The sequence below is a fragment of the Salvia miltiorrhiza genome, chromosome 5 (assembly GCF_028751815.1).
Source record: "Salvia miltiorrhiza cultivar Shanhuang (shh) chromosome 5, IMPLAD_Smil_shh, whole genome shotgun sequence".
In the NCBI taxonomy this organism is placed as follows: Eukaryota; Viridiplantae; Streptophyta; class Magnoliopsida; order Lamiales; family Lamiaceae; genus Salvia; species Salvia miltiorrhiza.
Genome location: NC_080391.1, coordinates 13,778,419 through 13,805,713, shown reverse-complemented (window position 1 = coordinate 13,805,713; position 27,295 = coordinate 13,778,419). Strand labels below are relative to the sequence as shown.

Genomic DNA, 27,295 nt, shown 5'->3' with positions numbered 1-27,295 from the left:
GGCGTTGGTTGATCTCTCCAATTGAGCTGTGGTCATTTATTCAACTTAACGCGTGGGAAGGGCTTACTCTCGTAATGACCCGACTTGGTCTCCTTCCCTTCCTACACTATTCATTTTCACTAAAATAAAAAGAGCGATTGAGAATCTTGAGAACCTCTGTCTTTGCGGAGCAGTTTTTTTTTTTTTTTATTTGTAATGCCCTCCATTCCACTATTTTGATCGAGTGCTCTTCCGAACAACCAAGTCATAATGAGATAAAACATGATGTTTCCTCGACTGTGCATAGAACATGCATTAGCATTATGTCATTCCTACAAGTGATCCCCCATTCAGGATTGAAACAAGTGCTATATGAGGACTTCGAAATCAAATAGAATATATTTCTTTCCATTCCTCGTGAGCCACTTAGTTCTCCGAAACAAGAGATCAAAGTGATCTTCTTCCTATTTCCCAATAAGTCGACGGCGTTACACCATTGGGATACTTCGAATAAACTGGAGTGCATACCTTTTCTCAAGATAACCTCCAAACTCTTGGGGTCGTTGCTCCGAATGTTTATCTCCTGGTGTGAAACCGATTGGTTCCGTAGTTTTAGAATTCTGCTGATCCCAAGTACTCCATCTCCATCATTGCATATGGCAATATAGAAAGTAAAGAGGAAAAGGCATGACCAGAAGAATTGTGTGAAATAAGTGAATTTATCTAATTGGGGTACTTTCACTTTGATTTCAGAAAGATCACGTGAAAAATTAAATGAGAACTACGATTGGTTAGGACTAAATGTACACTTTCCTTACATAGGATAATACAAAAATCCATTCCAATCCACCATCGGAATGAGTTTTTGAGCTTGTTTTGTTTTAAGCGTAGGAAAGAAAGAGCTAACCGAAGGCGATAATAAGCCTTTCTTCATATCATAAAAGAATTGGACCTGAAAGCTATGATGCTATCATAAAGGAATAGGACCTGAAAGCTATGATGCGATCAGTCCATCCGCACTATAAAACTACATAAATTAATTGCGTAAAAAAAATACATAAATTAATTAGGAGTTATGGCCAAAAACTACACGAACTTTGAATAAAGTTGCAATTTTCACCTCAACTTTCAATTAAGTCAAAAAATACATGAATTTACTCCATCCGTCCCACCATAAGTGAGACTCTTTCCTTTTTGGGTAAAAGTTTTACCCTTTAAACATATTTTCACTTTTTCACCTACACACAAAATACAATTTTCTTAATTTTCGTGCCCAAAAAAAGGGGTCTCACTTATAGTGGGACGGATGAAATATATTTTTGTTGCGATTTTCACATAAGTTTGACTTTCAACAAAATTGAAGCTTAATTGACAGTTGAAATTAAGTCAAATATATTAAATTTTACTTTATTAGACATTCGAGCTTCTAAATACTCATCATCATTAGAAGTTAGACCAAGATCATGTGAAGTTCCGACAGTCAATTAAGCTCTAATTTCGTTGAAAGTCAAACTTAGGTGAAAATTGCAACAAAAATATAAATTTATGTATATTTTGGCTTAATTGAAAGTTCAGGTGAAAATTACAACTTTTTCCAAAGTTCGTGTATTTTTTGGGCATAACCCCAATTAATTAATAAAAATTTAATGTTTATAATTTTTTAAAAAAATTATGTATGATCTCTAGGTCGATTTGATTAACCATATCTTTTTTATACATAAAAATCGAAATTGGATTGGTAACCATATTTTTGGCATGATCTAGATACGATTTATGTGTCGGTTCAGTTTCTCAATCTTTTTAGCTCACCCCTTATATTAATACAAACAAGTTGTACAAGAATCTAGAAACAAAAATTATAAAGCACAAAAACTTATAGGACGTTTTCTGCCTAAACAACCAAAAAGAAAAGCTTGAAGTTATTCATTTGTGAATTATTGACAAGTAAGTTTCATCATCATCATTTGCTATTGATTTACATTTGAAAGATTTTCAACACTAGAACTTGATCTCATGCTGTATTCCGCCACCAGCTTTGAAAACAGAGATGACTGGTCCTCCAACAACTTCTCCGGCGTGTCGTATTCCTTCAGCAATCCTGCACCACACCAACAACCAACTCAATCAATCACACACACACTGCTAATCGTGTCGCAACACCAATTTTACTACCGTTACCATACCGTTATCCAACAGAACAACCATGTCGCTGTCCAGTACGGATGTTATCCTATGTGCAATCGTTATAACTGTCGAGTCACAGAAATGATTTCTCAGGGTCTGTTGAATCAGATTATCAGTTGCTGTGTCGACAGACGCTGTTGCCTCATCCAGCACCAGAACCTTGCTTTTCTTCAGAAGCACGCGCCCAAGACAAACTAGCTGCCTTTGACCCACGCTCCAGTTCTCTCCATTCTCGGACACTGCTTCATCACAATTCAAACTCATCGAGTAAATAAGCTGTGGAGTCGATTAACTAACTTGCTTCTACGAAAAAGAACAATCAGTGAACGAGATTTACCTGCAAAATCAAGCTTCTCTGCCTTTTTCCTAACCTCATCACCAAGCTGGCATTTATCAAGAGCCTAAAAATAAAAACAAAAACAAGATACTTAATCAACACCTGAATCAGGAGAGTATTCTGCGTCTTACTCGAACTAAACGCACCTCCCATATCTGCTCATCTGTATACTCTTCAAGGGGGTCGAGGTTAGTTCGAACAGTTCCCTCAAACATAGTTGGATCCTGAGGGATTATGCTTAACTTAGATCGTAAATCATGCAGTCCAATATCTAAAATATTGACACCATCAACCAGTATCTGTCCGACTGTTGGTTCTACAATTCGGAACAGAGTCTGAATAAGAGTTGATTTGCCACTTCCTGTCCTTCCTACTATACCAGTCCTCTTTCCACCAAAGAAAGTACATGTTATGCCTCTTAACACGAAGGGCATGTGAGGACCATATCGAACCTACAATAATAATTGGTTTAAAGAAAATCTCCAAGTCAGCATAAAAAACCAACGTATTATTAGATATTCAACGATATGGAAGTCCAGCCAAAAAAGTCACCTGAAGGTCTTTGATATTAACTTCTCCTTGGGTAGGCCAGCAACTCTCGGGCCTGCTCGACTCTATAACAAGAGGAGGTTCACTTGGAAGTGAAGTATACTGAAGTATTCTTTCGACTGATATGATTCTGTTCTCCATAAAGCAAAGGTTCCAAACAACCCAGGATTGATACATATTCAAATTGAGGCCATATGTCACTGCTAAACCAGCAAGACCTGCATTACATATTAAGAATACAAGAAATTACTTAGCTGTATAAGAACATTCAAAAAGTTCAGCTTGTAAAATATACGATATATTTGCACAACACTCACTTGGATCAATAGTTCCTTCTGGAAGAGTAATCAGGAAAATCAGTGCAGAGGCAAACGTCATGAGAGACAACACATCCAAACGAAGGCATAGCCATTCCATGGCGCCAGCAGTATTAAACTTTGGTCTGGAATATCCATCTATTAGTCTCAAGCTAGTATCTCGGAATCTGGGTTCTTGATCAAAACTTCGAATTGTGATTGATCCTGACAGTGTCTCAGAGAAGTGTTGTATAACTGGAGCTTTGCTCACTCCACATAGTCGGGCGAGTTCTCGTGCAGCAGCTATGTAATATCGCTGCAAAGGAAAGTATTGAATTAACTAATCATTTGAATCGTATGAAATTAGCATCCATCAACACACATGATAAGCAACAAAATTTGAAGTCAAATACACCTGGAATAAGCACATCACTTTATAAATCAAACGACTGGGCCGTATATATATATAAAATAGTAGCAAAGGAATTTGAAGAGTTTACCTGCAACAATATGCAAATTGCAATTACTGGAATGAAAATGATGAAGACCTGCCAAGCAACTTGTGACATGACTGCAACAACTCCTAGAAGCTGAATTACGGCAAAAGAAAATAGCGCAATGATACCCATGTTCAAATCCACAGTGCTTTGGTCCGTAGATGCCTGTGAAAGAACAGAGCTTTCATGAAAAGTTACTCTTTAAGCAGCTTGACTTCCATGAGTGTCAAGAAAATTTCAGTCAGTGTTAAGGACAGTGAAAGAAACCATATGACAAGTGAAAAAGAAAACAAAAGAACATCGTCACATACCCTATTGAGAATCCGCCCACTTGGAGTGGAATCAAAGAAAGACATGGGTGCACGGAATATGCAGAGATGCATTTTGTTAAAGAGTATGTTTGCAGTCTTGTAGGTAATGGTCACAACAGATAAAGCCCTGCCCAAAACGCAAAAAGCACTTCCAATTGACAAAGCAACATAGACAAGGATAAGGGTAGATCCTCCAACTCGAGCTGCTTCATCCTTCGAAACAGGAGTTGCCCAAGCCATCCAGTAATTGCTTCCGATTTGAAGTGCCTGAAACGCTATCTGACATAGCAAAGCAATGGGTGCTAAGAGTCCTCCATACGCTGTCGTAATATAGTTCCAGTAAACTGACAGTCCTACACTTCCTTTTACTCTTTCTTCTTCTTGAACAAGCTGACCACCCTTTGTTACCTCATTAACATTATCATTTCCATGTCTTTGAGATTCCTGCCTCTGCAAAACAGGCTTAGCATTTGTTGAGCTGCTTCCCTCACCACTCACTGATTTCTCCACACTCATGGAATCAAGAGCTGATAACGCCTCCTCGTGTGCACCAACTAGTTCCATGAAGTCACTTCCTGATCGGAGGATGTCATTGTACCTGCCTGCTTGTTTAATTTGTCCTTCTTTCATAACCTGATGATTAAAAGATTAGTCATATGTCACAGGATGAAAGTTTGCAAGAAAAATGCAACAATTTAGAGATGAATAAGTCACCAGAATAAGGTCAGCAGCAGGCAGAAACTCCACTTGATGAGTAACATAAATAATGGTTTTGGAATCCAGAAGCCCCATAATGCATTCCTGGCATTACATATAAATCATGTTGATGTTAGTACGTCAATTGGACATTAAAACAAGAGGCGTGGATGGAATTAAGAAGAGGATCAACTATCATCATAAAAAAATGTGTCATAAACATATATTACAATTGAAATGAAGAACATATTGTGCTTACATTGAAAAGATGAGTGCCTGTATGTGCATCCACAGCACTGAATGGATCATCAAATAAATAGATGTCGGCATCTTGGTAAAGAGCTCGTGCAATCTGTATCCTTTGCTTCTGTCCACCACTCATGTTGATTCCTCTCTCACCAATAACAGTTTGATCCCCAAAAGGGAGAATCTCCAGGTCTTTGTTCAGTGAACATGCTTCGAGGACCCTATTGTACCGTTGTCTATCCATTTCCTTACCAAACAGTATGTTTTCTTCTATCTTTCCGCTTTGTATCCAAGCTGACTGAGCAACATAGGCTTTTGATCCTGAAAGACTAACCGCCCCAGATATTTTTGGTATTTCCCCCAAAATACTAGAAAGTAAGCTCGACTTGCCAGAACCAACCATACCACAAATTGCAACCCTCATGCCAGGTGACACTCTAAAATTAATATCTCTCAAGGTGGGACTAGGAGATAATACATCCCAGGAAAAGTTTCCATTTATTACCTCAATGGCAATATCAGAACCACCAACCGGAAGCTTCTCTACTACATCTGGTGGCAGGTCGTCAACAGAAAGGAATGACGCAATTCGATCCAGGGAAACCTTGGTCTGAACAATCATCGATATTGTATCAGGCAGATTGTAGATTGGCTCTTGAAGAATCCTAAACGTTGCCAGCGCAGATAGTATCTTTCCCGACTCAAGTGGGATTCCCATCAGCATACAAGAACCAAAAGTTACCACAGACACAAACGTAGGAGCACCCCAAAAGACAAATGTGGTGAAGGCTGTCGTATAAAGATATTTTGCCAACCACCCCGTTTCTACACTCCTAAGATCCTGAATTCTAGAGAGAAACTTCAGCTCCCAAGCCTGAAGTTTAAGGATTCTCATGTTCCTCAAGACTTCTGAAGTCGCCTTCATCCTTTTATCTTTGCATTTCATTAGCTCGTCCTGAAATTTCTCCTGCAATTTCCCAAGTGGAACATTTGCTAACATGACCAAAATAGTAGCAACAAGTGCAGCTATTGAAGCAAGCCCAAGATCTCTATACAATATAATTAATGCTAAGACGACCTGCAGAACCACCATCCATGGATCATGCATATACCAACCAAAGTCACCTATCCTCTCAGCATCAACTGCCATGAAATTAATAATTTCCCCCGTTGTATGTTCTTTCTTCGATTGACATGAAAGCGTCAATCCCTTATTATATATTTTGGCAACTAAAGCTGCCCTCGCCCTATAACCAGCCTGCTGAACCTTAAAAAACCAATGTCTCTGGGAAAAGCACTCAAACAACTTTGCAATGGTAAATGCAGAAACCAATATATAGCCCTCATTTTCGAAATGTCTACTTCCATTTAAGTACTGGACAAACACATCAATAAGGTATGGACCAACATAAGAAGCCAAAGTGTATATCAGCACACAAACAGCAGATAGCACGACTTCTCTCCACGCCGTATAAAGCAACCCCTTGGCCAGCATGATCGTGGTGACTCTGTTACTTCCTCCACTATAAGATTCCAGCTTATCATTCAAAACTGGAAATGCCCCTCTAGCAGTGTCCAAGCCGGCAAGCTGAGGAACATCCTCGAGGTCCAACGTTTTCTTGTATCCTAGAGCGATTAAAGGACCCATCCACGAGAAAGTAAAGAGACTATAAAAACCAGCATCGGCGTAAGGGGTCACAGTCTCGTCCCCTTTGGCTGGTGTCTCAGACTCTATACCATTTCTAGCACTACCAATTAAAAGGGGTGTCTCAAGGATAGTGTTCTCATCCATTTTCCTACCCCAAAACCCAGTGAAACAGAACACTAAACTCAGAAGGATGGAAACAATATCAGAGGCCCAAAACAGAATCGACAAATATTTGGCCTTTTCGAAATAAAGAAGGTCGGTTACTAGGCAATAACAAGATACGCAGAAGAACAGCAACCACCAAAGCCTCAAAACGAGTGGATACTTGGTTTCTTTCGAATTCGAGAAATATATATGCAAGAAAAGGTAGAGAGACAACCAAGAAACTGTTTTGACCGCCAAATCCGATAAAGTTAGAATCTTTTCATCACTCCAACCATTTCTATACCAATAGAAGAGGTTCAAAAGGCATAGAGTGAGATTAAAGAATGAAAGGGCTAAAGAGGAAAAACGGGTTGTTTTGTAGTATGAGACATTGTTAATTGTTGTACCACTATGTTTGTGGTTTTCATCGCCGTCGCTCCTAAATTTCTTGTGAAGCCACGAAACGAGAACAATAAACAACAAAATCAAGTGCACAGAGGCCGTCAAGAAACGCAAGAGAATTGGATTAAATAGAAAATCACGGCCACCTCCCATGTCACCAAAGGGAAAAAGGCGGGAATCGGAGAGGAAAACAGACATACCCGTCGATGAATTTGTCGTTGGAAGGAATCCCATTTGGTGTGGGACTGTGGTGGCCGTGAAGGTTGGTCGCTTCTTCTCCTTTAGTCGGCGGGTAGTCAAGTGTGGTAGTATGGATTGGAGTGAGTGATGAAAAAATGTAAGTTGGTAACTCGGCTTTATATACTTGTGTTTATCAAGAAGATACTCATACCCCCGCATCCACTGGCAAAAGAATCGACTTTTCCTTTTCCATTATTTGTGGATTACTTTTTGTTTGATTTTCATATAATAAAAAGAGAAGAAAAGAAAAAGTGGTGATCAGAGGATAAAAGTCAAACACAAAAGGCTGGGCTTTGGTTTGCTTTGCTTGGGCAGGAGAAAACGTGGTGGCCAAGACTCGGAAGATAAATGGCTTTCTCAAATCTGATTTCATTCCACAATATCCTTTCATTCTTTTCCCCCCTAATATTGTCAGAATTTAGAATAGACGGCCCCGCTTAAATCATAAATGCCAATTTATCGATTCCTCCCAAGTGGATTTTATATTCCTAATAGATAAATGGATTTTCACAAGTCAATGTGGAAATGTGTGTTAGCTGTCGACATGCATGGAAAATTAGCACTACAAGTAACATAGAATCAACCGCCGTCTATTTTTGAAACATTTTTTTATTTAATCACCTAAAATAACTATAAAACACATTTGAATTTATAAATTAAAATACTTATAAATTATTAATATGATATCGGATATCATTCTTAACATAAAACGATTAGCTTTGAGTATTTAAAGAATAAAAAGTGTTCAACAAAATAGATTTAAAATATTTTAAAAAATTTGCCAAAACACCTGCGTTTAAAATGCGCAATTGACTGCATTTTGTGCACATCAAACCTTGTTGTGTTTTTTAATAATGGAGAGGATCCATTCCCTCTTAATTGTCTTTTCATTATTCTAGACCATCACTTCATTCTTTAAATACTCCAAGATACTATTGATGAAAAATATCAAGCGGCTATTAATAGACTCAATCATACTAGAAAATCATTTGTGGTATTTCAAATGAAAATCATTTGCATAATTCAAATGAACTAAGATTTGAATTCGAGTTTGAAGACTCAAAATAATCTTAATTGTGAATTCAAATTTAAAAACACGAATCAAAATTAAAAAATTAATTGATAATTTTTAAATTATTTATTGAAGGTAAAATGGCAAGTGTGGTTAATTTTTAAATTTTTTATATTAATTAACAAGTTTTTATTTTTGGTATTTTAATTTGAACATTTTTAAAGTTCAGTCTAAACTAAAATAAGCTGAAGAGAAACAATAATACTGTATGGCATCGCATTGTTTAATGAGTTCATCTTATGCACTTCATCTCTACTAGAATCCATCCATTACCATTTACCTAGAAAATAGAAAACACACTACTATTATTAGACACATGATCCCCCTGCAAAGTGTTTGCTTGTGAAAACTTGTTGGCTTCACGTGAAGCACGTTTTCACACAACATATATTTCTTAAAAGTCACGTAGAAATCGATCTCATGCTGTATTCTGCAACGAGCTTCGCAAACGAAGACGACTCCTTCCCCAACAGCTTCGGTGGAGAATCATATTCCTCAACTACTCCTGCAATACTCAAATCCTACGTATTAACATTATTTATCCAATCCATCGCCCAAACTAAACGCGTTCCACATTTGACATACCGTTATCCAGCACTAAAACCATATCACTGTCCAGCACAGACGTTATCCTGTGTGCGATTGTTACGACTGTCGAATCCGAGAAATGATGTTTGAGAGTTTGTTGGATGAGATTATCAGTTGCTGTGTCCACAGACGCTGTGGCCTCGTCCAGCACCAGAACCTTGCTCTTCTTCAGAACAAGGCCGGCCCTTCTATATGGCAAGTGGGGCAAAGGCCTAGGGCCCCCAAAGTTGAGGGGCCCCAAATTTTAAAAATAAATTTATTAGTTATAATATATTTTGTATTAATTATAAAAAATTATTATATATTAATCTTGAATGGATCATAAAAAAAATTAATTATATTGTGCTCACCTCCTATATTTTCCTCTCTCATCTCATGCTTTACTGTTTTGTTATTTTATTTGTTTTAAGTGTCTGCAACTTAAGAAATGTTAAATAACCTAAAAATTTTATACACTGAAAACAAGGTACTAGAGAAATTTGATCTTGAAGCAACAAATTTTTTTAAGTTTCATATTTATGGGCCCTTTTTTTTTGCTTCGCCTAGGGCCCTCGAAATCTCAGGACCGGCCCTGCTTCAGAAGCACGCGCCCCAGGCACACCAGCTGCCTCTGCCCAACGCTCCAATTCTCTCCATTTTCAGACACTGCCATGTTTCAACAAATGGAACTCAATCAGTTCGTTTGGTTTGCCACTTAACGAAATCGGAGAATGAGGGAAGAACCTGCAGAATCAAGCTTGAGTTCCTTTTTCCGGACTTCATCAGCAAGCTCGCATTTACCAAGAACCTAAAGCTTTCACAACATATACTTAGTTAATCAAGATAATCATAATCCTGTCTTCCACTTTAAAATAAAGTCTTGTTACCTCCCAAATCTGCTCATCTGTGTACTCTTGAAGAGGATCCAGGTTAGTTCGAACAGTTCCCTCAAACATAGTTGGATCCTGTGGGATTATGCTTAACTTAGATCGTAAATCATGCAGGCCGATATATGAGATATCAATACCATCAATCAGTATCTGCCCAATTGTTGGTTCTACAATTCGAAAGAGAGTCTGAATAAGGGTTGATTTGCCACTTCCCGTCCTTCCTACTATACCAGTCCTCTTCCCACCAAATAAAGTACATGTTAGGCCTCTTAGCACGAAGGGCATTTGAGGAGCATAACGAACCTAGACATAGATCGGATAGAACCCGTGGTCAGCACGGAATAGACAGTTTTTTTGTCAAAATAACTCCCCACAACGAAGATCACCTTAAGGTCTTGGATGTTAACTTCTCCGTGGGTAGGCCAGCAGCTCTCTGGCCTGTTCAACTCTATAACAAGAGGAGGTTCACTTGTAAGTGAAGTATACTGAAGTATTCTTTCGACTGATATGATTCTGTTCTCCATAGCGCAAAGAAACCAAACAGCCCACCCCTGCACGGTGTTCAAGCTGAGGCCATACGTCACTGCTAAACCAGCCACGCCTACATTGTTGTTAACATATTCAGAAGATAGGAAAATCACTTAGGCAAGTGTGTAGTTAAGCTGAAATTAAGATGGTGGTTGCATCTCACTTGGATCAATTGTTCCCTGTGGAAGAGAGATAAGGAAAGTCAATGAAAAGGCGAATGTCACGAGAGACAAGACATCGAGACGAATGCATAGCCATTCCCTTGCACCTGCTGTATGGAACTTGGGCCGCGAGTATCCATCGATCAATGTCATGCTCATATCTTGAAATCTTGGTTCCTGATCGAAACATCTGATTGTGACTGATCCAGAGAGTGTCTCCGAGAAGTGCTGTATAACTGGTGCTTTGCTCACCCCACACAACCGTGATAGTTCTCGCGCTGCAGCTATGTAATATTGCTGGAAAGGAAAACATTGAGTTAACCTACCATGTTAGCAAGTTACAAGTGATAAGAAACACCTGCAAAAGCATGATGAAATTGGATATTACAAATACTTTACCTGCAGCCATAAGCAAATTGCAACCACTGGTATAAAAAGAATGAAGACCTGCCATGCAACTTGTGACATGACTGCAATAATTCCTAGAAGCTGTATTATGCCAAAAGCAAATTTCCCAATTATGCCAGCCATGATCAAATCCACCGTTGTTTGGTCTGTAGATACCTAAGAAAGCAAAAAACCTTGCTAAAGCTATCCATGAATCCAAAATGAAATAAAACCTTCCATGACCAAAACAAGAGAAATTAAAAACATTTTTCCACATACTCTATTGAGAATACGCCCGCTTGGGGTGGAGTCGAAGAACGACATGGGGGCGCGAAATAGGCTGAGATGCATTTTGCTAAAGAGTATCTTGGCTGTCTCGTAGCCAATGGTTGCGACACATAAGGATCTGCCAAGAACACAGAGAGCACTTCCTACTGACAACACGACGTAGACGAGGATAAGGGTAGAGCCTCCGACGTTAGGTGCCTCATCCTTGGACACAGGGGTCGCCCAAGCCATCCAATAATTGCTTCCGATTTGGAGTATTTGAAACATAACCTGAGTTAGCAAAGCAACTGGTGCTAGCAGTCCTCCGTATGCTGTTGTGAAGTATTTCCAGTAGACTGATGCTCCGACATTCCCCTTTTCCCTTTCTTCTTCTTGAACAAGCTGGCCCTTTATTTTGTCACCGTCATCTATTGTGTCATCTGCAAGCTTTTGAGATTCCTGTCTCTGGAAAACAGGTTTAGCATTTCCAGAGCTGCTTTCGTCACCACAAGCTGTTTTCTCTGCACTGATGGAATCAAGAGCTGATAACGCCTCCTCATGCGCACCAACAAGCTCCATGAAATCACTCCCCGATTTCAGAATATCATAGTATTTGCCAGCTTGCTTTACTTTACCTTCTTTCATCACCTGTTGATCAAAAAAATATTAGGCTTGTGTAATTTCTTGGTCAACAAATTTACACGATGAGAAACTCACCAATATCAGGTCAGCAGCAGGCAGAAATTCCACTTGATGCGTAACATAAATAACAGTTTTTGAATTCAAAATCCCCATAATGCACTCCTGGCATTCCAAATGACTAATGTCAGTTTGAATAAATAGATTAATAATCATTAGCAAGAAGCTTCCCAGAAGCATGAATAACAGTAGCAACCAAGAAAATTGAAAGCATGGTGCTTACATTAAAAAGATGAGTTCCTGTGTGTGCATCCACAGCACTAAATGGATCATCAAACAAATAAATATTGGCATCTTGGTAGAGAGCACGAGCAATCTGTACCCTCTGCTTCTGTCCACCACTCAAGTTGATCCCCCTCTCACCAATCACAGTTTGATCACCCAATGCAAGAATCTCCAGATCTTTATTCAGAGAGCATGCTTCTACCACTCTATTGTACCACTGCCTGTCCATTTCTTTACCAAACAGTATATTCTCTTCAATCTTTCCACTCTGTATCCAAGCTGACTGAGCTACATAGGCCTTTGTACCCGAGACCCTAACAACCCCAGATACCTTCGGCATTTCCCCTAAAATACAAGAAAGCAAGCTCGACTTCCCAGAGCCTACTGTGCCACATATTGCAACCCTCATACCATGCGAGACTCTAAAGTTAATGTCACTCAATGTAGGAGCAGGAGATGATACATCCCATGAGAAGTTCCCATTTGTTACCTCAACAGCAATATCAGAACCATTTACAGGAAGCTTCTCTACTACATCTAGTGGCAGGTCGTCAAGAGAAAGGAACAATGCAATTCGATCCAGGGACACTTTGGTCTGAATAATCATGGCTATTGTATCAGGCAGATTGTAAATTGGCTCTTGAAGAATCCTAAAAGTTGCCAAGGCAGATAGTATCTTCCCTGACTCAAGTGGGATTCCCATCAGCATACAAGCCCCAAAAGTTACTACTGAAACAAACGTCGGGGCAACCCAGAAGACAAACGTTGTGATGGCTAAAGTATATAGATATTTCCCCAACCAGCTGGTCTCAACACTTCTAAGACCCTGGATTTTAGACAGAAACTTCAATTCCCAAGCCTGAAGTTTGAGGATTCTCATGTTCCTCAAGACTTCTGATGTCGCCTTCATCCTTTTATCCTTAGATTTCATTAGCTCATCTTGAAACTTCTCCTGCAACTTCCCTAGGGGAACATTTGCCAACATCACTAACACAGTCGCAACAAGCGCAACTACTGAAGCAAGCCCGAGATCTCTATACAATATCAGTAATGCTAGCGCGACCTGCAAAACCACCATCCACGGATCATGCATGAACCAACCAAAATCACCTATCCGCTCAGCGTCAACTGACATGAAATTTATTATCTCCCCTGTTGTATGTCCTTGCCTGGAGTGGCAGGAAAGAGTCAATCCCTTGCTGTAGACTCTAGCAACCAATGCTGCCCTTGCTCTAAATCCAGCCTTTTGGGAGTTAAAGAACCAATGCCTCTGCGCAAAACACTCAAACATCTTTGCAATGGAGAATGCAAAAACTAATGCATAGCCTTCGTTTTTGAAATGCCTACGCCCATTCAAGTATTGAACCAAGGTATCAATGAGGTAAGGTCCAACATAAGAAGCAAATGTGTATACCAACGCATACAAAGCAGATAGCAAGATTTCTCTCAAGGCAGTAAATATCAATCCTTTAGCTAACATGATTGTGGTAACTTGGTTACTTTCCCCACAATAGGACTCCAGCTTATTGTTCAACATTGGAAATGCACCTCTAACACTATCCAACTTGGAAAGCTGAGGAACATCCTTGAGGTCCAACGCCTTCGTGCGCCCTAGTGCGATTAATGGAGCCATCCAAGAGAAAGTAAAGAGGCTAAAAATACCAGCAATGGTGTAAGGGGTCACAGTTTCATCCCAATTTGTAGGTGTATTAAATTCTGTACCATTTCTAGCACCATTATTTAAAAGGGGTTCTTGAAGAACGGTGTCTTCATCTGTTTTCTTACAGAAAAACACAATATAACATAAGAGTAACCCCATTAGCACCGAAACAATATCAGAGGCCCAAAACAGAGTTGATACAGATTTGTGGTTTATGAGATTAAGAACGTCGATTGCAATGCAGTAACATGATAATGAGAGGAAAAGCACCCACCACAGCCTTAGAGAAAGCGGGTACTTAGTTTCTCTAGAATTCAAGAAACCGAATTGCAAGAAAAGATAGAGAGCCAACCAAGCAAGTGCTTTCACCCCTAAATCCGCTAAAGTTAGAATCTTTTCATCAGAATAACCGTTTCTATACCAAAAGAAGAGGCTCAGCATGCATAGGATGAGACAGAAAAATGAAAGTCCCAAACAGGAAAAGAGGGTGGTTTTATAGGAGGAGAGACGGTGATATCCAATGGTGTGTTTGTGGTTTTGATCATCCCGACTGCCCTTGAGTTTTTGGTAGAGCCATGAAGTAAAAAGGAGAACCAACATAAGCAGGTGCAGAGAGGCCGTGAAGAAACGCAAGAAAGCCGGATTAAGCAGAAAATCAGCTCCCATGCCTTCAAAGGAGAAAAGGTACAAAGAAAAAACGAACATACCCGTCAAGAAATACGATGAAGGTGAGAATGTTTCTGGTTCTGGAGTAGGGCAGTAGTTGACTGTGGTTTGTGGGTCTTATTATAGTAGTGTTGAAGAAGAAGAAAAAGACGAGATGGAGATAAGCAGTGGAAAAGGAGCCGACATACAGTACTGTAGTTCAATATTCTGTATTAGTATCTTTGAATGAACCTCTACTCGGTGGTCAGTGGAAAAAAGGTCAGGAAAGGGGAGTATGCACACACCCAGCTTTCCACGCTTATCGCTACGATTACTACACATGTGTCCCTTCACAAAACCAACTGGTTTCTTCAAAAATGAACCAAACCGGCCCGCTTTTTTTAATACAGTCGGTTGGTTCTTTCAATTCCTGTTTTTTGTTTACCACTTTATTAGAAACAGCTTTATGTACTTTTAATTTGTGAGGCGACTAGGAATTTGGTGGCTAACTGGCTGGTGTCTGAGAGCAAAATAGCGCAAGTGTGTGAGAATAAGAACTGAAAAATAAATTGGCCACAGCGGTCATGACCGTGGCAGTGGTCTGCTGATCCGTCCCTCGCCGGTGAAAGAGACGGCAACAAATTGGGGATTTTTGATTTTAGAGGGAGAGAGAGTTGAGCAGCCAGATTTCTAGTGATGCCGGGAAGAAGGTTTTGTGTGTGTCGAGAGAGATGAGTAAGGAAATGGGCCCGGACCTAAAAAAGTATACATAAGTTGGGTTTGTCAAGTTAAGTTCGACACTTACATGAATTCAATTGATTATGTGTAGTAGCTGAATTGCATAACGATTTGATTATGCTAAATGGTGATACAAATCGTGTACTCCGATTTGATTATGCTAAATGATGAGTAAGGAGTATTATTTAAGTGATGACTTAATTATGATTTAATCAGGCTTAATGGAGTAATAATTATTATTATGTATAAAAACAAGTATAGATAATTAATTAAATGATTAATGAAAAGAATTTGCATTAAACAGCTTACAAATAAAAAGTATTTTTAATGATGAAATCTATACTATATTAAAAATGGAGTTTTCAATTTCAAATTAATTTCAAAATTGAGTGGCAATTTTGTAGTTAAAATAAAATTGAAGGTTTATTTATAAGCTATACATCTTTTTTTTTCTTTTTCTTTAACTTCTTATTTTTCTATTTTATTTCTTTTTTAAAATTGTGAAATTCGACTGATTATAAAATATTTGATATGCATATCAAATTAAAGATCATGAAAAGAGCTTTAATTTGATATATGTTATGTAAATATTGGATTTAAACTATAAAAATTATATTTATTTAAAGATTAAAACTTAAGAAAATTCTCTCTCCTCTCTCATCTTGTTTTTGAATAAATCTATTTTTTTTCAATTATCTTTTAACTTATATTGTTTTCTTTTTTCACAATATCATTTTTTATTAATATGAATTATTCTTTATTATTTTTATTAAACTAAAATATATTTATTTTAAATTATAGTATTTTTAATTATATTAATTTAGAATTTTTATATAATAATCAAATGATAATCAATTTTATATATAATAAAATATAAAAATATTTTTTGTGTGTTGCACGAGTGTAAATGCTAGTTACCTTTCATAAATGAATCTCAATTTAATGAAATAGAATATCAATTTCACAAATACGAATTGGGGATTTCACTATTAAATCTCAACTATCATTTGCATTTTGTGTAATGCACGAAAAATATTTTTCTATTTCTATATTTATGTAAAATTAATATCAACTCAATTATATAAATATAAATATATATATATATATATAGGGCAGGGTTAATATAAAAACTACTCTTAAGATGAAAACTAGGAACCAATTTAAAGCCATTGATTTAAATAAAATAGAGGGCTGAGATTAAACTACAGATGCACAATTTCGATTGCATAGATGCACAGTTTCAATTGCATAGATGCACAATTTCGATTTGCTTGAGTATTTTGCATTGTTGGTTTCAATTGCATAAATTACATATTTTTTAAGTGCACAGTTTCTTTTGTTAACTAAATCCTAACCATTAGATCTAATATTTAAAAGGTCAAGATTAGTGATGAGGAGTAATATGTGCAGAGTAGGGAAGGAATACGAATCAGAGGAATCGACCCCATTGGCGGGACGAATATGGCAGAGGAGATACACTCGCCAGAGAAGTCACCATCGTCAGAGAAGTCATCGTCATCAGAGAAGTCAATTCCATCAGAGAAGTCACCATCCTCAGAGAAGTCCTCCACATCAGAGAAGTCACCATCCTCAGAGAAGTCCTCTACACCAGAGAAGTCATCCACGTCAGAGGAGTCCTTCATGCCAGAGAAGTCATTACCGCCAGAGAATACGTGTTTATCAGAAGAGTTACCTCCATCAGAGATGTCAACATCACCAGAGAAGACGCCTTCGCCAGAAAAGACATTTCCATCAGAAGAGCCAACAAACGCGCGGGAAGGTCTCCCGCATATTATCGAAATTACCAGCGTACCCTTCCATCATGAAAGACGCATGCACCGCAGATGTTTTTACTATTTTACCCCTCCGATTGTAAACCTATAAATAGGGCCCGAGCTCGTGTACTGTGACTTACGCTATCTCATATTTTCAAATACAACTGCTATTTTCTCTTTGGGGCAAGGTTTCCGATCATTTTTACTTCATCTTCTTCAAGTCATCAGACTAGGTATAATTCGCGGTTTCTCTCTATAGTTTTAGGTGTTGGTTTCGTAAACACCAACTGGCGCCGTCTGTGGGAACGGATCAGAGCTACGTCGTGAGTTCCGACGAGCTTACAAAAAAATAAAATCAGATTCACTGTTCATGGAGAGATCACTGTTCACCGAATAAAAATTCAGACTCACTGTTCATCTAGGGGTTACTGTTCATGGAGGCGTGATCACTGTTCATCAAGAAAAAAAAATCCAGCTCGTTTCTTCCCGTCTTGTTCCTCTTAGTTTTCCGGCGACGCCGCCGTTCAACCATGAAATCCGACTTTCGCAGCCCCATCATCGATCTACATTATTCTCAACAAATGGGGGGATGTTCTTCCCCAATCTTTCAGATCTAGGAGAGTCCGCTCAAAATCGAGCCCAATCTTTCACCGATTTCTCGATCCCCAAATCTCCCAAAATTTTCGTCGACCTCATATAATCTCCCAAAAATTCCAACAAATCTCGTAGCCATCATCTCAAATCACTCATTCTTCAATCTAAAAGCCCCAATTCCAAAGAGCAATTCCATCTCCAATCGGAAATCACAAAATTAGAAAATCAGATTCCAAAACCAAAGCCCTCTATCATCGAGCTCACCAGAGCCAGGCCGAAAAGCCCCAATTGCAATTCTGAAATCACACTCCACATCAACCGCCGGCTGCAGGTCGCCACATCCAACCCCTTCTACGCCAAATCAGCTGCCGCCGCAACTGGAAGACCGGCGAACGCGGTGTCACTGCGCCTCTGGTTCGATGCGCGGTCGTGCCGTCGGCCTAGGTTCCAAAAATGGAGCTGTACTTCGATGAAAATTAGCAAGGGCTGCCATCGATGCTGGGTCATGAAATCGGCGAGGTTCGCCGCTCGCTTTCTAGCTCGACGGAAACGGGGCAGTGCCCCTCCTTTCTAAAAGCTAAGTCCAAATTTACTCTACTCTACAATCTTGATTTGCCTTACTGTGTAATGTGTGCGAAATAGATGTATTTATCATGATAATTCTGAATTTGATTTGCTTGGTGTGATTTGCTTGAGATTGCGGCTGTGGGGATTAGTCGAGAAAAGAAACTAGATTATTTTTTTTACAGCAATTAAGGTTATGCTGTTAAAATACTTGTATCATGGCATGATATTGATTTCGGTCAACTAAATTGATAAGGGTGTCAAGCCCTAAAGTTCCCTAATGCTTTTGATGCTTTCAAAGCAAAGTGGTATATAGTCATCTTCTATTTATTCTTTTCAATTATCGATTCGTGGAAGAATTGTGCTCTTAAAACTGTGCTGGTGTTTTGCTTATTATATGGGAGATATAAACGATGTTTATGCTCTGTTACACACTCTTGACTTGTGATGCTTAGATATTTTGAGCCCATCTCATGGTGAGAGGAGGATTAGCACCATATCATATAAATTTATCATGATCGCGAGTAATTATTACTGCTATTGTGGGGGATTAATATTGTTATGATTTTGCTGCTATTATGCTCTAATTGCGGGACTAATTTTGTGCTGTTAATTTTGTGCTGATAATTTCTCTGCCCTGACGGGTGACGGGGATTCCTCTGCTCTGACGGATGACGGGTGACGGGCATTCCTCTTCTCTGATGGGTGACGGGTATTCCTCTGCTCTGACGGGTGACAGGTGCTCTGACGGGTGCTCGGACGGCTCTGACCGGGATGCTCTGGGCGAATATTTTCAGCTCTGCATAAGACATTTAATACAATTCTTTGTATTATGCTAACTCTGCGTATTAATAGATTCATGGATATTTACAGGTTTACAGCCCTATCTCTAAGGGCTCTCATATTTTACTAATATATATGTGCTTAAGAATTTTTGTAGCACAGGATAAACAAATTTGGGGAATGATTTGAACAATTATGGTAAATACCATAATGTAAAACAGGGTAACCCACTAGTAAGTGGTAATTCAGGTATTTCGCTGACCTCTATCAATGGGAGGAGCATGATTGGGATGTGTGATATTTTATCAATTGGGCAAAATCATGGTTTATATGATCTTTGATGGGATTTAAAAATTTGAATGAATTCATCGGTATATGAATATGGGAATCAAGTTGTGGCAATGGATTATATAATCTAGGGTTCGAATTCTCTTTGCAGCCCTGTCTCAAGGGGCTCTCATATTTTACTAATATTCTCGTTCAAGAGTTCTTACAGCACATGATAAACAGCTTTGGGAAAAAACTTGAACAAGTATGGTAATCACCATAACACGAAAAGCTAATCCACTTGTAAGTGGTAACTCAGGTACTTCGCTGAACTTTATCTCGTGGAAGCATGTGAGCATGATGGGGGAGTATTATGCTTTATTACTAGGCAAAATTATGTCTTCAGGATATTTTTATGGGAACATGTAAGTATGATAGGGATTTGGGAAATATTCTACTTCTTTACTTGGGCAAAACCATGACTTATATGATCTGTGCTGGGATTTATGCAATAATAATTATGTCTTGGAAGCTGCACACCTTTTGCATATGTGCCTAGGGCTGGATTATGAATTGACTAAGTACACGAGGCTGCACACCTTCTGCATATGTGCTAGGGCTTGAAATGCAACTTGAATTATGTTACTTGGGAACTGTAGTTATGCTAACTCTCTCACAATCATCACAAGCATGAGCACCAAACACACACACACTTAACATGTTCATAACAGAGTATTGCACATGTCACCAGAGGGGGGAGTAGGGTGTATACCCGTAGTCCCCAATTTTCAAATTCAAAAATTGCTTCTCAGCAAGTCAAGGGAAAAACAGAGGGATCATGCTCCACCAGAACAGAGGGAAGCACTCGTAAGCCGCGAAAGTTGGTTGCGCCACCCGGGCCCTCCATGCTCCGCGCAGAAATCATCGTGTAGTCATAAGCCGCGAAAGTTGGTTGCGCCACCCGGGCCCTCCATGCTCCGCGCAGATATCACCGTTTACTCGTAAGCCGCGAAAGTTGGTTGCGCCACCCGGGCCCTCCATGCTCCGCGCAGAAATCATCGTGTAGTCGTAAGCCGCGAAAGTTGGTTGCGCCACCCGGGCCCTCCATGCTCCGCGCAGATATCACCGTTTACTCGTAAGCCGCGAAAGTTGGTTGCGCCACCCGGGCCCTCCATGCTCCGCGCAGAAATCATCGTTTAATCGTAAGCCGCGAAAGTTGGTCGTGCCATCCGGGCCTTCCATGCTCCGCGCAGAGGGTTACTATTTAATCGTAAGCCGCGAAAGTTGGTCGTGCCATCCGGGCCTTCCATGCTCCGCGCAGAGGGTTACTATTTAATCGTAAGCCGCGAAAGTTGGTCGTGCCATCCGGGCCTTCCATGCTCCGCGCAGAGGGTTACTATTTAATCGTAAGCCGCGAAAGTTGGTCGTGCCATCCGGGCCTTCCATGCTCCGCGCAGAGGGTTACTATTTAATCGTAAGCCGCGAAAGTTGGTCGTGCCATCCGGGCCTTCCATGCTCCGCGCAGAGGGTTACTATTTAATCGTAAGCCGCGAAAGTTGGTTGCACCCCCCGGGTCCTCCATGCTCCGCGCAGAGGGTTACTATTTAATCGTAAGCCGCGAAAGTTGGTTGCACCCCCCGGGTCCTCCATGCTCCGCGCAGAGGGTTACTATTTAATCGTAAGCCGCGAAAGTTGGTTGCACCCCCCGGGTCTTCCATGCTCCGCGCAGAGTGTCAAGCTTGGATGGGAAGCAGCAAATGAGGGAAGCAGCTGAGGAATGCTCCGCCGTGATTTCACTGCTCTGTCGTGATTTCACTGCTCTACCGTGATTTCACTGCTTTGCCGTGATTTCACTGCTCTACCGTGATTTCACTGCTTTGCCGTGATTTCACTGCCCTACCATGATTTCACTGCTCTGCAGTGATCCCAATGCTCAACCACCGTCCGTGATCCCAATGCTCAGCCACCGTCCGTGATCCCAATGCTCAGCCACCGTCCGTGATCCCAATGCTCAGCCACCGTCCGTGATCCCAAAGCTCTGCCGCCGTCCGTAATTTCAATGCTCTACCGGGATCTCAATCCTCTGTCGGGATTTCAATGCTCTTCCGGGATTTCAATCCTCTGTCGGGATTTCAATGCTCTGGCATGATTTCAATACTCTGCCGTGAGTTCAATGCTCCGCCGTGACTTCAATGCTCTGACATAATTTCAATCCTCTGCTGGGATTTCAATGCTCTGAGGGGCATTTCTCTGCTCTGAAAGGGGATTTCTCTGCTCTGTCCGGGCTGCTCTGAAAGGGCATTTCTCTGCTCTGTCCGGGCTGCTCTCGAAGGACATTTCTCTGCTCTGATCGGGCTGGGGTGTTTCTCTGCTCTGTCCGGGCTGCTCTGAAAGGAGATTTCTCTGCTCTGTTCGGGCTGCTCTGAGGGACAATTCTCTGCTCTGAAAGTGCATTTCTCTGCTCTGATCGGGCTGGGGTACTTCTCTGCTCTGACCGGGCTGGGGTATTTCTCTGCTCTGACCGAGCTGCTCTGATGGGAATTTCTCTGATCTGATAGGTGTTTCTCTGCTCTGACCGGGCTAGGTATTTCTCTGCTCTGACCGAGCTGCTCTGATGGGAATTTCTCTGATCTGATAGGTATTTCTCTGCTCTGACCGGGCTAGGCATTTCTCTGTTCTGATCGGGCTGGGGTATCTCTCTGTTCTACTCTACGGGCTACACTATTTTGCGCCTCTGCTTTATGGGTTGTTTTGATCTATTCTAATCACTGCTCAGCGAGAAGTAAGCCGCCTCTTGGGCGTGCCAATGTTATCTATTGGTCTTCTCACGCGCTGGATTTTTTACGCGCTCAACAACAGGGTATATTGTTCAGACTCGACAAATATTTATGACGGGTTTTCTCACATGATCAAAGTATCATATTTCTCAACTTCGACACGGGTCTTCCTATGTTATTCGGGTATTCTTGCAGCGGTCTTCTGGGTCATCCAACACAAAGCATTTATATTGCTTATCTATGCAAAGTATTCAATATGGGGTATTCTCAGCGCTGGTCTTCTTATGCGCCCAAAGAAATGGAAATTATTTATCTTTGTCAACATTCAACAAACAAGAAGGAAATCTAACTTGGAACTACAATTCCAAAGTCAAGGGGAAAATGCTTATCTTTGCTTTCTTACAGTATTAAAACTCTTATGTCTTCATGATTTGCAGGGATTAAGGAAAACAGCACAGCGCTGGCTTTAACAATACTTGACTGGCTGAACACGAAGAATACCCGGTTCAACCAGACCAGGGGGGGAGTTGTCACAGCCCACTATCCCAATGACGGGTTAACAGGGGTTATGACTTGGGGTGAACAATAAGAAATGGAAATGGACAATTACTTAACATTAAAGCATATGGAAATGTCACTCATAGATAAAATGCTAGGATCATATATGATTATTTGGATACTTATAAAACATACACATAAATGAGAACTGATTAAGGTGGGTTACCCAATAACACGTGTCACAATTTCATAACATAAAGTTATCCTAATCAAAGTGTTTTGCAGCGGAAAACGTGTGAGATATACATATGAAGATGTATACTCAAGGTTACATTTCTTGAAATGTCAAAGGAACACCCGCTCAACATCATTCCATTCCATCAACTGCTCAACCTGCACATTTAGAAATACATGCAGGGCTGAGTATAAAAATACTCAGTGGGCATAGCCGAAAATACAACATGCATACATATATAAATTGAACTGCCATAACAGTAACACACAGGGGTTTTCTTAAATGACCTGCGCTTACTAAAATATTTCTTTCATTTTCATAAAGTCGATCGGCCGATCATTTTCCTTCATATGATCCATATCTGTTCCTTTCTGTCACGCGCCGGGAAGGAGGCCTCCTTACCACGGACGCCAAGACCGGTCGCAAGCGACTCGCGGTCTCCATAAGTGTACACGTTAACCCTAGCTAGCGACCTTTGTCTAGCATAGGATCCCAATTGGATTTCCTTTAAAGTTGGCGAACCAACACAGATAGGATACATATAAAAACATAAACATTTTTGGCAGTCAATCATTTCATAAACATTTCATTTCATTTCATAAACATTTCATTTTTATTTCATAAGAGTCATTTATCATTTGGGCATAATAATAAACTGAAATTAACAGTTAAAATCATCTCATGCATATATTCGTATAAGAGGCCTACGACACGCAGGGGATCTCTATATACGTATAGTAAAAGTAATGCCCACCTGTATAGGCAATGCCTGTCGTTTAACGTTATCTCTGAATCGGAATAGCAGTGCTAATCCTCATGATGCTCAAAGCCTACAAGAAATCTATTCTCAATAGGTCTCCTTAAATTCTAATCTTAAGTCATGGTGTAGTGCTTAATATTCTATGATTCACTTAGCCGGGTTTTCAAAATTTAATGAATAAATAATTAAAAACATTTCTCTTGAGTTAAGAACACCAACAATATTCTTACTCATCTTTCTTTAATAATTGGAATTATAAATAAAACCAATTAAATCATAAATACTTTTTTATTTCATGATGCAAATGAAATGTCATGTCATGCTTAGCATATGATAAGTAATTACTTAAAATATGCACTTAATAATAATTTAATATTATTATAAAAATTATCCTTTAAATAAATTAATCAAACTAATAATAGTTCAATTAATTAAAAAATAAGAAAGCCTAATTTAATTAATTGAAGGCAATCCAAAGTCTTTAAAAATAATTAATCAAACTAATTAATAGTTCAATTAATTAAAAAATAAGAAAGCCTAATTTAATTAATTGAAGGCAATCCAAAGTCTTTAAAAATAATTAATCAAACTAATTAATAGTCTAATTAAATAAAATAGGGAAGCCATTTAAATAGATGAAATAGAGCTCATGCTTAAATAAATAATAGCCCATATAAATTTAAAAGATGAGGCCCAACTCAATAAAATATGAATGGCCCAGACTGAATAAAATAAATCGGGCCCAGCTAAATAAAATTAAAAATCGGCCCAAGCTTTTTTTTAAAATCGCAGCCCAAATCTATTTAAAAATCGAAGCCCATCACTCATAAAAATCGGCCCAAAGAGATTAAAACAAAAGCCCAACTGATTCAACCCAAACCTAAGCCCAACACTCCATTAAAATCGGCCCAAGTCAATTTAATTAAAAATCGGCCCATCAGGCCCAACCTCAAGCCCTAGCCCATCACTCCACCCTTCTTCTCCTTCCTCCCTAGCTGCGCCCCCTCTCCCCCATTTCGTCTCTCTCTCTCTATTTCACGCGCAGACACATACTCACACCCACACAACAAGCGGCGCGGCTTCTCCGGCGACAACAGCTGCCGGAAATCGCCCCATCTCCATCTGATCTCTCTCTATTCGGCTGGTAACAGCCGCCCGTTTCTTCTTCTCTCCCTCAAACGTCCGTGGCCGAGCAGTAGCAGCCATGGCCGCCGAGCTCTGCCTTCCTCCGCTGAACTCCGGCTGCCACGACCAGTAGCTGGTCGCCGCCCCTTCTCACCCTCTCTCTCTCCGTCCTCGGCCCGACATCAGCGGGCAGAGCCGCCGTGCAGCGGCCTCCTCTCTCTCTCACTTCCGCCAACGAGTAGCGGAAGCCGCTCTCTTCCCCGACTTGACTCGGCAGCCGACGGCAGTAGCTTCGCCCCGCCGTCGCCGCTCACCCTCTGAAACTCCCTCTCTGCCCGTCCTTGGCTGGGCAGCAGCGGCACCACCGCCGCCAAACCCAGCCTCCCTCATCTCCCTCCGACGAACAGCGGCTGCCAGACCGCCGCCGACAAGTTCTGACCCAGCCAACAGAAGACATGCACCCTCGGCTTCACTCTTCTCTCGGCTGAAACAGGCCCGACATCCCACCGCGAAGAGCGGCGCCCGAGCCCTAGCTCCCTCTCTCTCACCGTGGCCGGGCGACAGCAGCGCCGCTGCCGTGCCGTGCCTCCGTCCACCTCCCGACTCAACACAACAAGTTCGAACAGAGAAAGTTAAAGCTTCAAGACTTTTTTTTTTTCTACTCTTCTTTTCATTTTTAAAACAAATCATGCTTTCATTGATGTATATGCACAGATTATGTATACATATCTATTTTCATAGTAAAGTATGTTTATGATCGAAAAGATGCACTAAATATATGTATATGTATGCATTTCTATCTGATGCTCGGTGAAGTTGAAATTTTGGGGAAAGGCCTTGAGTTCTAAAACAATTGTTGCGAAAATAAATATTTAAGGCAAGGTCTAGGATCTATTCAGTGTGGAGAAAACCTTGTGATACTGATTTGTTGATCTGTTGAGGGAGAGTCCTTTAAAACCAAGCTTCTTGTGGTGTGAAAGCATGCAGCAACAAAAACTTTGTAAGTTCAAGTTCTGTTCTTGAAAGAGGGAATTTGGTGAATAAGGCCCTCCATCTGCGTTTTTCTTGTGAGAATAAATTGTGGTGATTTGTTTGAAACAGAGTTAAAGCTTCCCTTAGCTGATATAAAATGTTTTAGTTGGTATAGTGGTGTAAAGGGAAGGTGATATAAAATTGTGAGGGAGTCGGTGGTTGATGGAATAAGTGGAAGGAAAGGTGCAGTGGAAGTTGGTGGTGTGAGTAGTGGAAGGGAAAGTGGGAGGAAAGGTGGAGAGTAGGTGGGAGTAGTGGAATAAAATAAAATAAAATAAAAAAAATCTTCCGGGTTGTACTATAAAAACTGTAATAATTCTTCAGGGTTTGTTGACTAAAAGCTCGTGAAAATGCTTTAAATAAATATGCGACGCACATAAATTCAATAACTAAATTTACAAATGTTTTTGTAAATTATTTTTGTTGGAATTAAAAATAAATTCATTTTCTTTATATCCGGCGTGAATCCTCCCGACTTCTAAGTTCAAAATTACTCTAAATTTAGCTAGGAAAAAGCGGGGTGTTACATTCCTCCCTCCTTATTAAAATTTCGTCCTCGAAATTGCATATCTGGTGTTCTATCTTGTGATACTAGTCATTCGTTTCATTCATCTCTTTTGTGGCCTTTTCCATCCTGTGATGGTTCCACTACATGACAAGAACAATATTATTGCCTCGTAAAACTTGAATCTTGCGATCAAGTATCTGGACTGATTTCTCATCACAACTTAGGTCCTGGCTAGGACTACTTTATCTTGCTTAATCACATGCTTTCTTAATTGCGAGGTGCTATACGTATTGTATACATCCACAATGCTTGGTGGCAGAGCCAACTTATAGGCTACAAAGGCCTAACTTATCTAGGATCTCAAAAGGTCCTATATAACGGGGTCGTAACTTGCTCCTCTTTCCAAAACGTATAACTCCCTTTGAGGGAGAGACTTTGAGGAAAACTCGATCCCCAACATTAAATTCTAATTCCGATCGGCGTTTATCGGCGTAAGACTTTTGTCTATCTTGAGTTTCTTTGATTCTTTGTTTGATGTGGTCAACTTTCTCAATCATCTGTTGGACCAGTTCAGGACCTAACAACATTCTTTCACCCATTTCATCTTAGTAAAGTGGTGAACTACCTTAATTGTTTCCTTTGTCCTAAGTCACCTTCTCAGATTTGACTAGGAAATTCTAACATCAAACTTTTCTCATTATCTTGGTAACTTTCACTTAAAGATTAATGGCACTCCTTCTGCCATGTAAACTCATTTTCTCATTTTCAAATGATTATTTAATGTGGTTTTCTAAGTTTCCATTGTGGTGGCGTTCCAACTTTATTCTTGCTGTAGCTTCTGGCACTTTAGTCAAAGCATTCACTCTCTTAGCTTGAGCCTACTAGCCTTGGGGTTGGGTTATACCTTAAGTTTAGTTCTAGTGCTTTCCTTCCATTTCCTTTTTCTTTACCTCCATCTTGAGGTGGTGTACATATCTTGTTTGTGCGTAAACTTTTTCCTTCTCTGATT

General features: G+C 40.1%; 2 protein-coding genes and 2 long non-coding RNA genes across 8 annotated transcripts; all 4 read right to left on the bottom strand.

Moving 5' to 3' along the window:
- Nucleotides 1-1,766: 1,766 nt before the first annotated feature.
- LOC130986199 (ABC transporter C family member 3-like) lies at nt 1,767-7,741 on the bottom strand. 2 transcript variants are annotated; one of them, XM_057909513.1, is made up of 11 exons: nt 7,490-7,676; nt 5,109-6,062; nt 4,868-4,954; nt 4,154-4,786; nt 3,846-4,007; nt 3,367-3,661; nt 3,053-3,267; nt 2,647-2,952; nt 2,501-2,564; nt 2,163-2,402; nt 1,767-2,077 (listed from the first exon to the last, which is right to left on the bottom strand). In XM_057909513.1, exons 2-11 carry the CDS (start codon nt 6,039-6,041, stop codon nt 1,947-1,949), a joined length of 3,066 nt encoding a protein of 1,021 aa, XP_057765496.1. In that variant the 5' UTR covers nt 6,042-6,062; nt 7,490-7,676; the 3' UTR covers nt 1,767-1,946. The 2 variants fall into 2 exon arrangements, with proteins under 2 accessions (XP_057765496.1, XP_057765495.1); XM_057909512.1 differs by having other exon boundaries at nt 5,109-7,741.
- Nucleotides 7,742-8,787: 1,046 nt separating this feature from the next.
- On the bottom strand, nt 8,788-15,362 carry LOC130986195 (ABC transporter C family member 3-like). Of its 4 annotated transcripts, XM_057909510.1 has the most exons (11): nt 12,324-15,362; nt 12,119-12,205; nt 11,414-12,049; nt 11,147-11,311; nt 10,750-11,044; nt 10,445-10,659; nt 10,056-10,361; nt 9,913-9,976; nt 9,772-9,834; nt 9,187-9,363; nt 8,788-9,106 (listed from the first exon to the last, which is right to left on the bottom strand). In XM_057909510.1, exons 1-11 carry the CDS (start codon nt 14,688-14,690, stop codon nt 9,003-9,005), a joined length of 4,479 nt encoding a protein of 1,492 aa, XP_057765493.1. In that variant the 5' UTR covers nt 14,691-15,362; the 3' UTR covers nt 8,788-9,002. The 4 variants fall into 4 exon arrangements, 2 of the variants coding, with proteins under 2 accessions (XP_057765493.1, XP_057765494.1); XR_009089210.1 differs by lacking the exons at nt 8,788-9,106; nt 9,187-9,363 and having other exon boundaries at nt 10,056-10,133; nt 10,196-10,361; nt 12,324-15,345; XR_009089209.1 differs by lacking the exons at nt 8,788-9,106; nt 9,187-9,363 and having other exon boundaries at nt 9,768-9,834; nt 9,913-9,982; nt 12,324-15,344.
- A 3,803-nt stretch (nt 15,363-19,165) lies between these two features.
- LOC130986197 (uncharacterized) lies at nt 19,166-20,108 on the bottom strand. The gene is made up of 2 exons (XR_009089212.1): nt 19,951-20,108; nt 19,166-19,891 (listed from the first exon to the last, which is right to left on the bottom strand). It is a non-coding gene; the product is annotated as an uncharacterized LOC130986197 (long non-coding RNA).
- Nucleotides 20,109-22,793: 2,685 nt separating this feature from the next.
- On the bottom strand, nt 22,794-25,973 carry LOC130986196 (uncharacterized). Its single transcript, XR_009089211.1, has 2 exons — nt 25,658-25,973; nt 22,794-23,019 (listed from the first exon to the last, which is right to left on the bottom strand). It is a non-coding gene; the product is annotated as an uncharacterized LOC130986196 (long non-coding RNA).
- Between the last annotated feature and the right edge of the window lie 1,322 nt (nt 25,974-27,295).

Excerpts from the sequence above, each read along its gene's own strand:
- LOC130986195 (XM_057909510.1), bottom strand. The coding sequence starts at position 14,690 with ATGTTCGTTTTTTCTTTGTACCTTTTCTCCTTTGAAGGCATGGGAGCT. Across the intron at positions 10,660-10,749 it reads ACAGGGAACAATTGATCCAA|GCGTGGCTGGTTTAGCAGTG; the intron begins GTGAGATGCAAC and ends ACAACAATGTAG. Across the intron at positions 9,364-9,771 it reads GGTGTGCCTGGGGCGCGTGC|TTCTGAAGAAGAGCAAGGTT; the intron begins TTCTGAAGCAGG and ends GGGCCGGCCTTG.
- LOC130986199 (XM_057909512.1), bottom strand. The coding sequence starts at position 7,688 with ATGCGGGGGTATGAGTATCTTCTTGATAAACACAAGTATATAAAGCCG. Across the intron at positions 4,008-4,153 it reads GTGGGCGGATTCTCAATAGG|GCATCTACGGACCAAAGCAC; the intron begins GTATGTGACGAT and ends GTTCTTTCACAG. Across the intron at positions 2,403-2,500 it reads AGAGAAGCTTGATTTTGCAG|TGTCCGAGAATGGAGAGAAC; the intron begins GTAAATCTCGTT and ends GTGATGAAGCAG.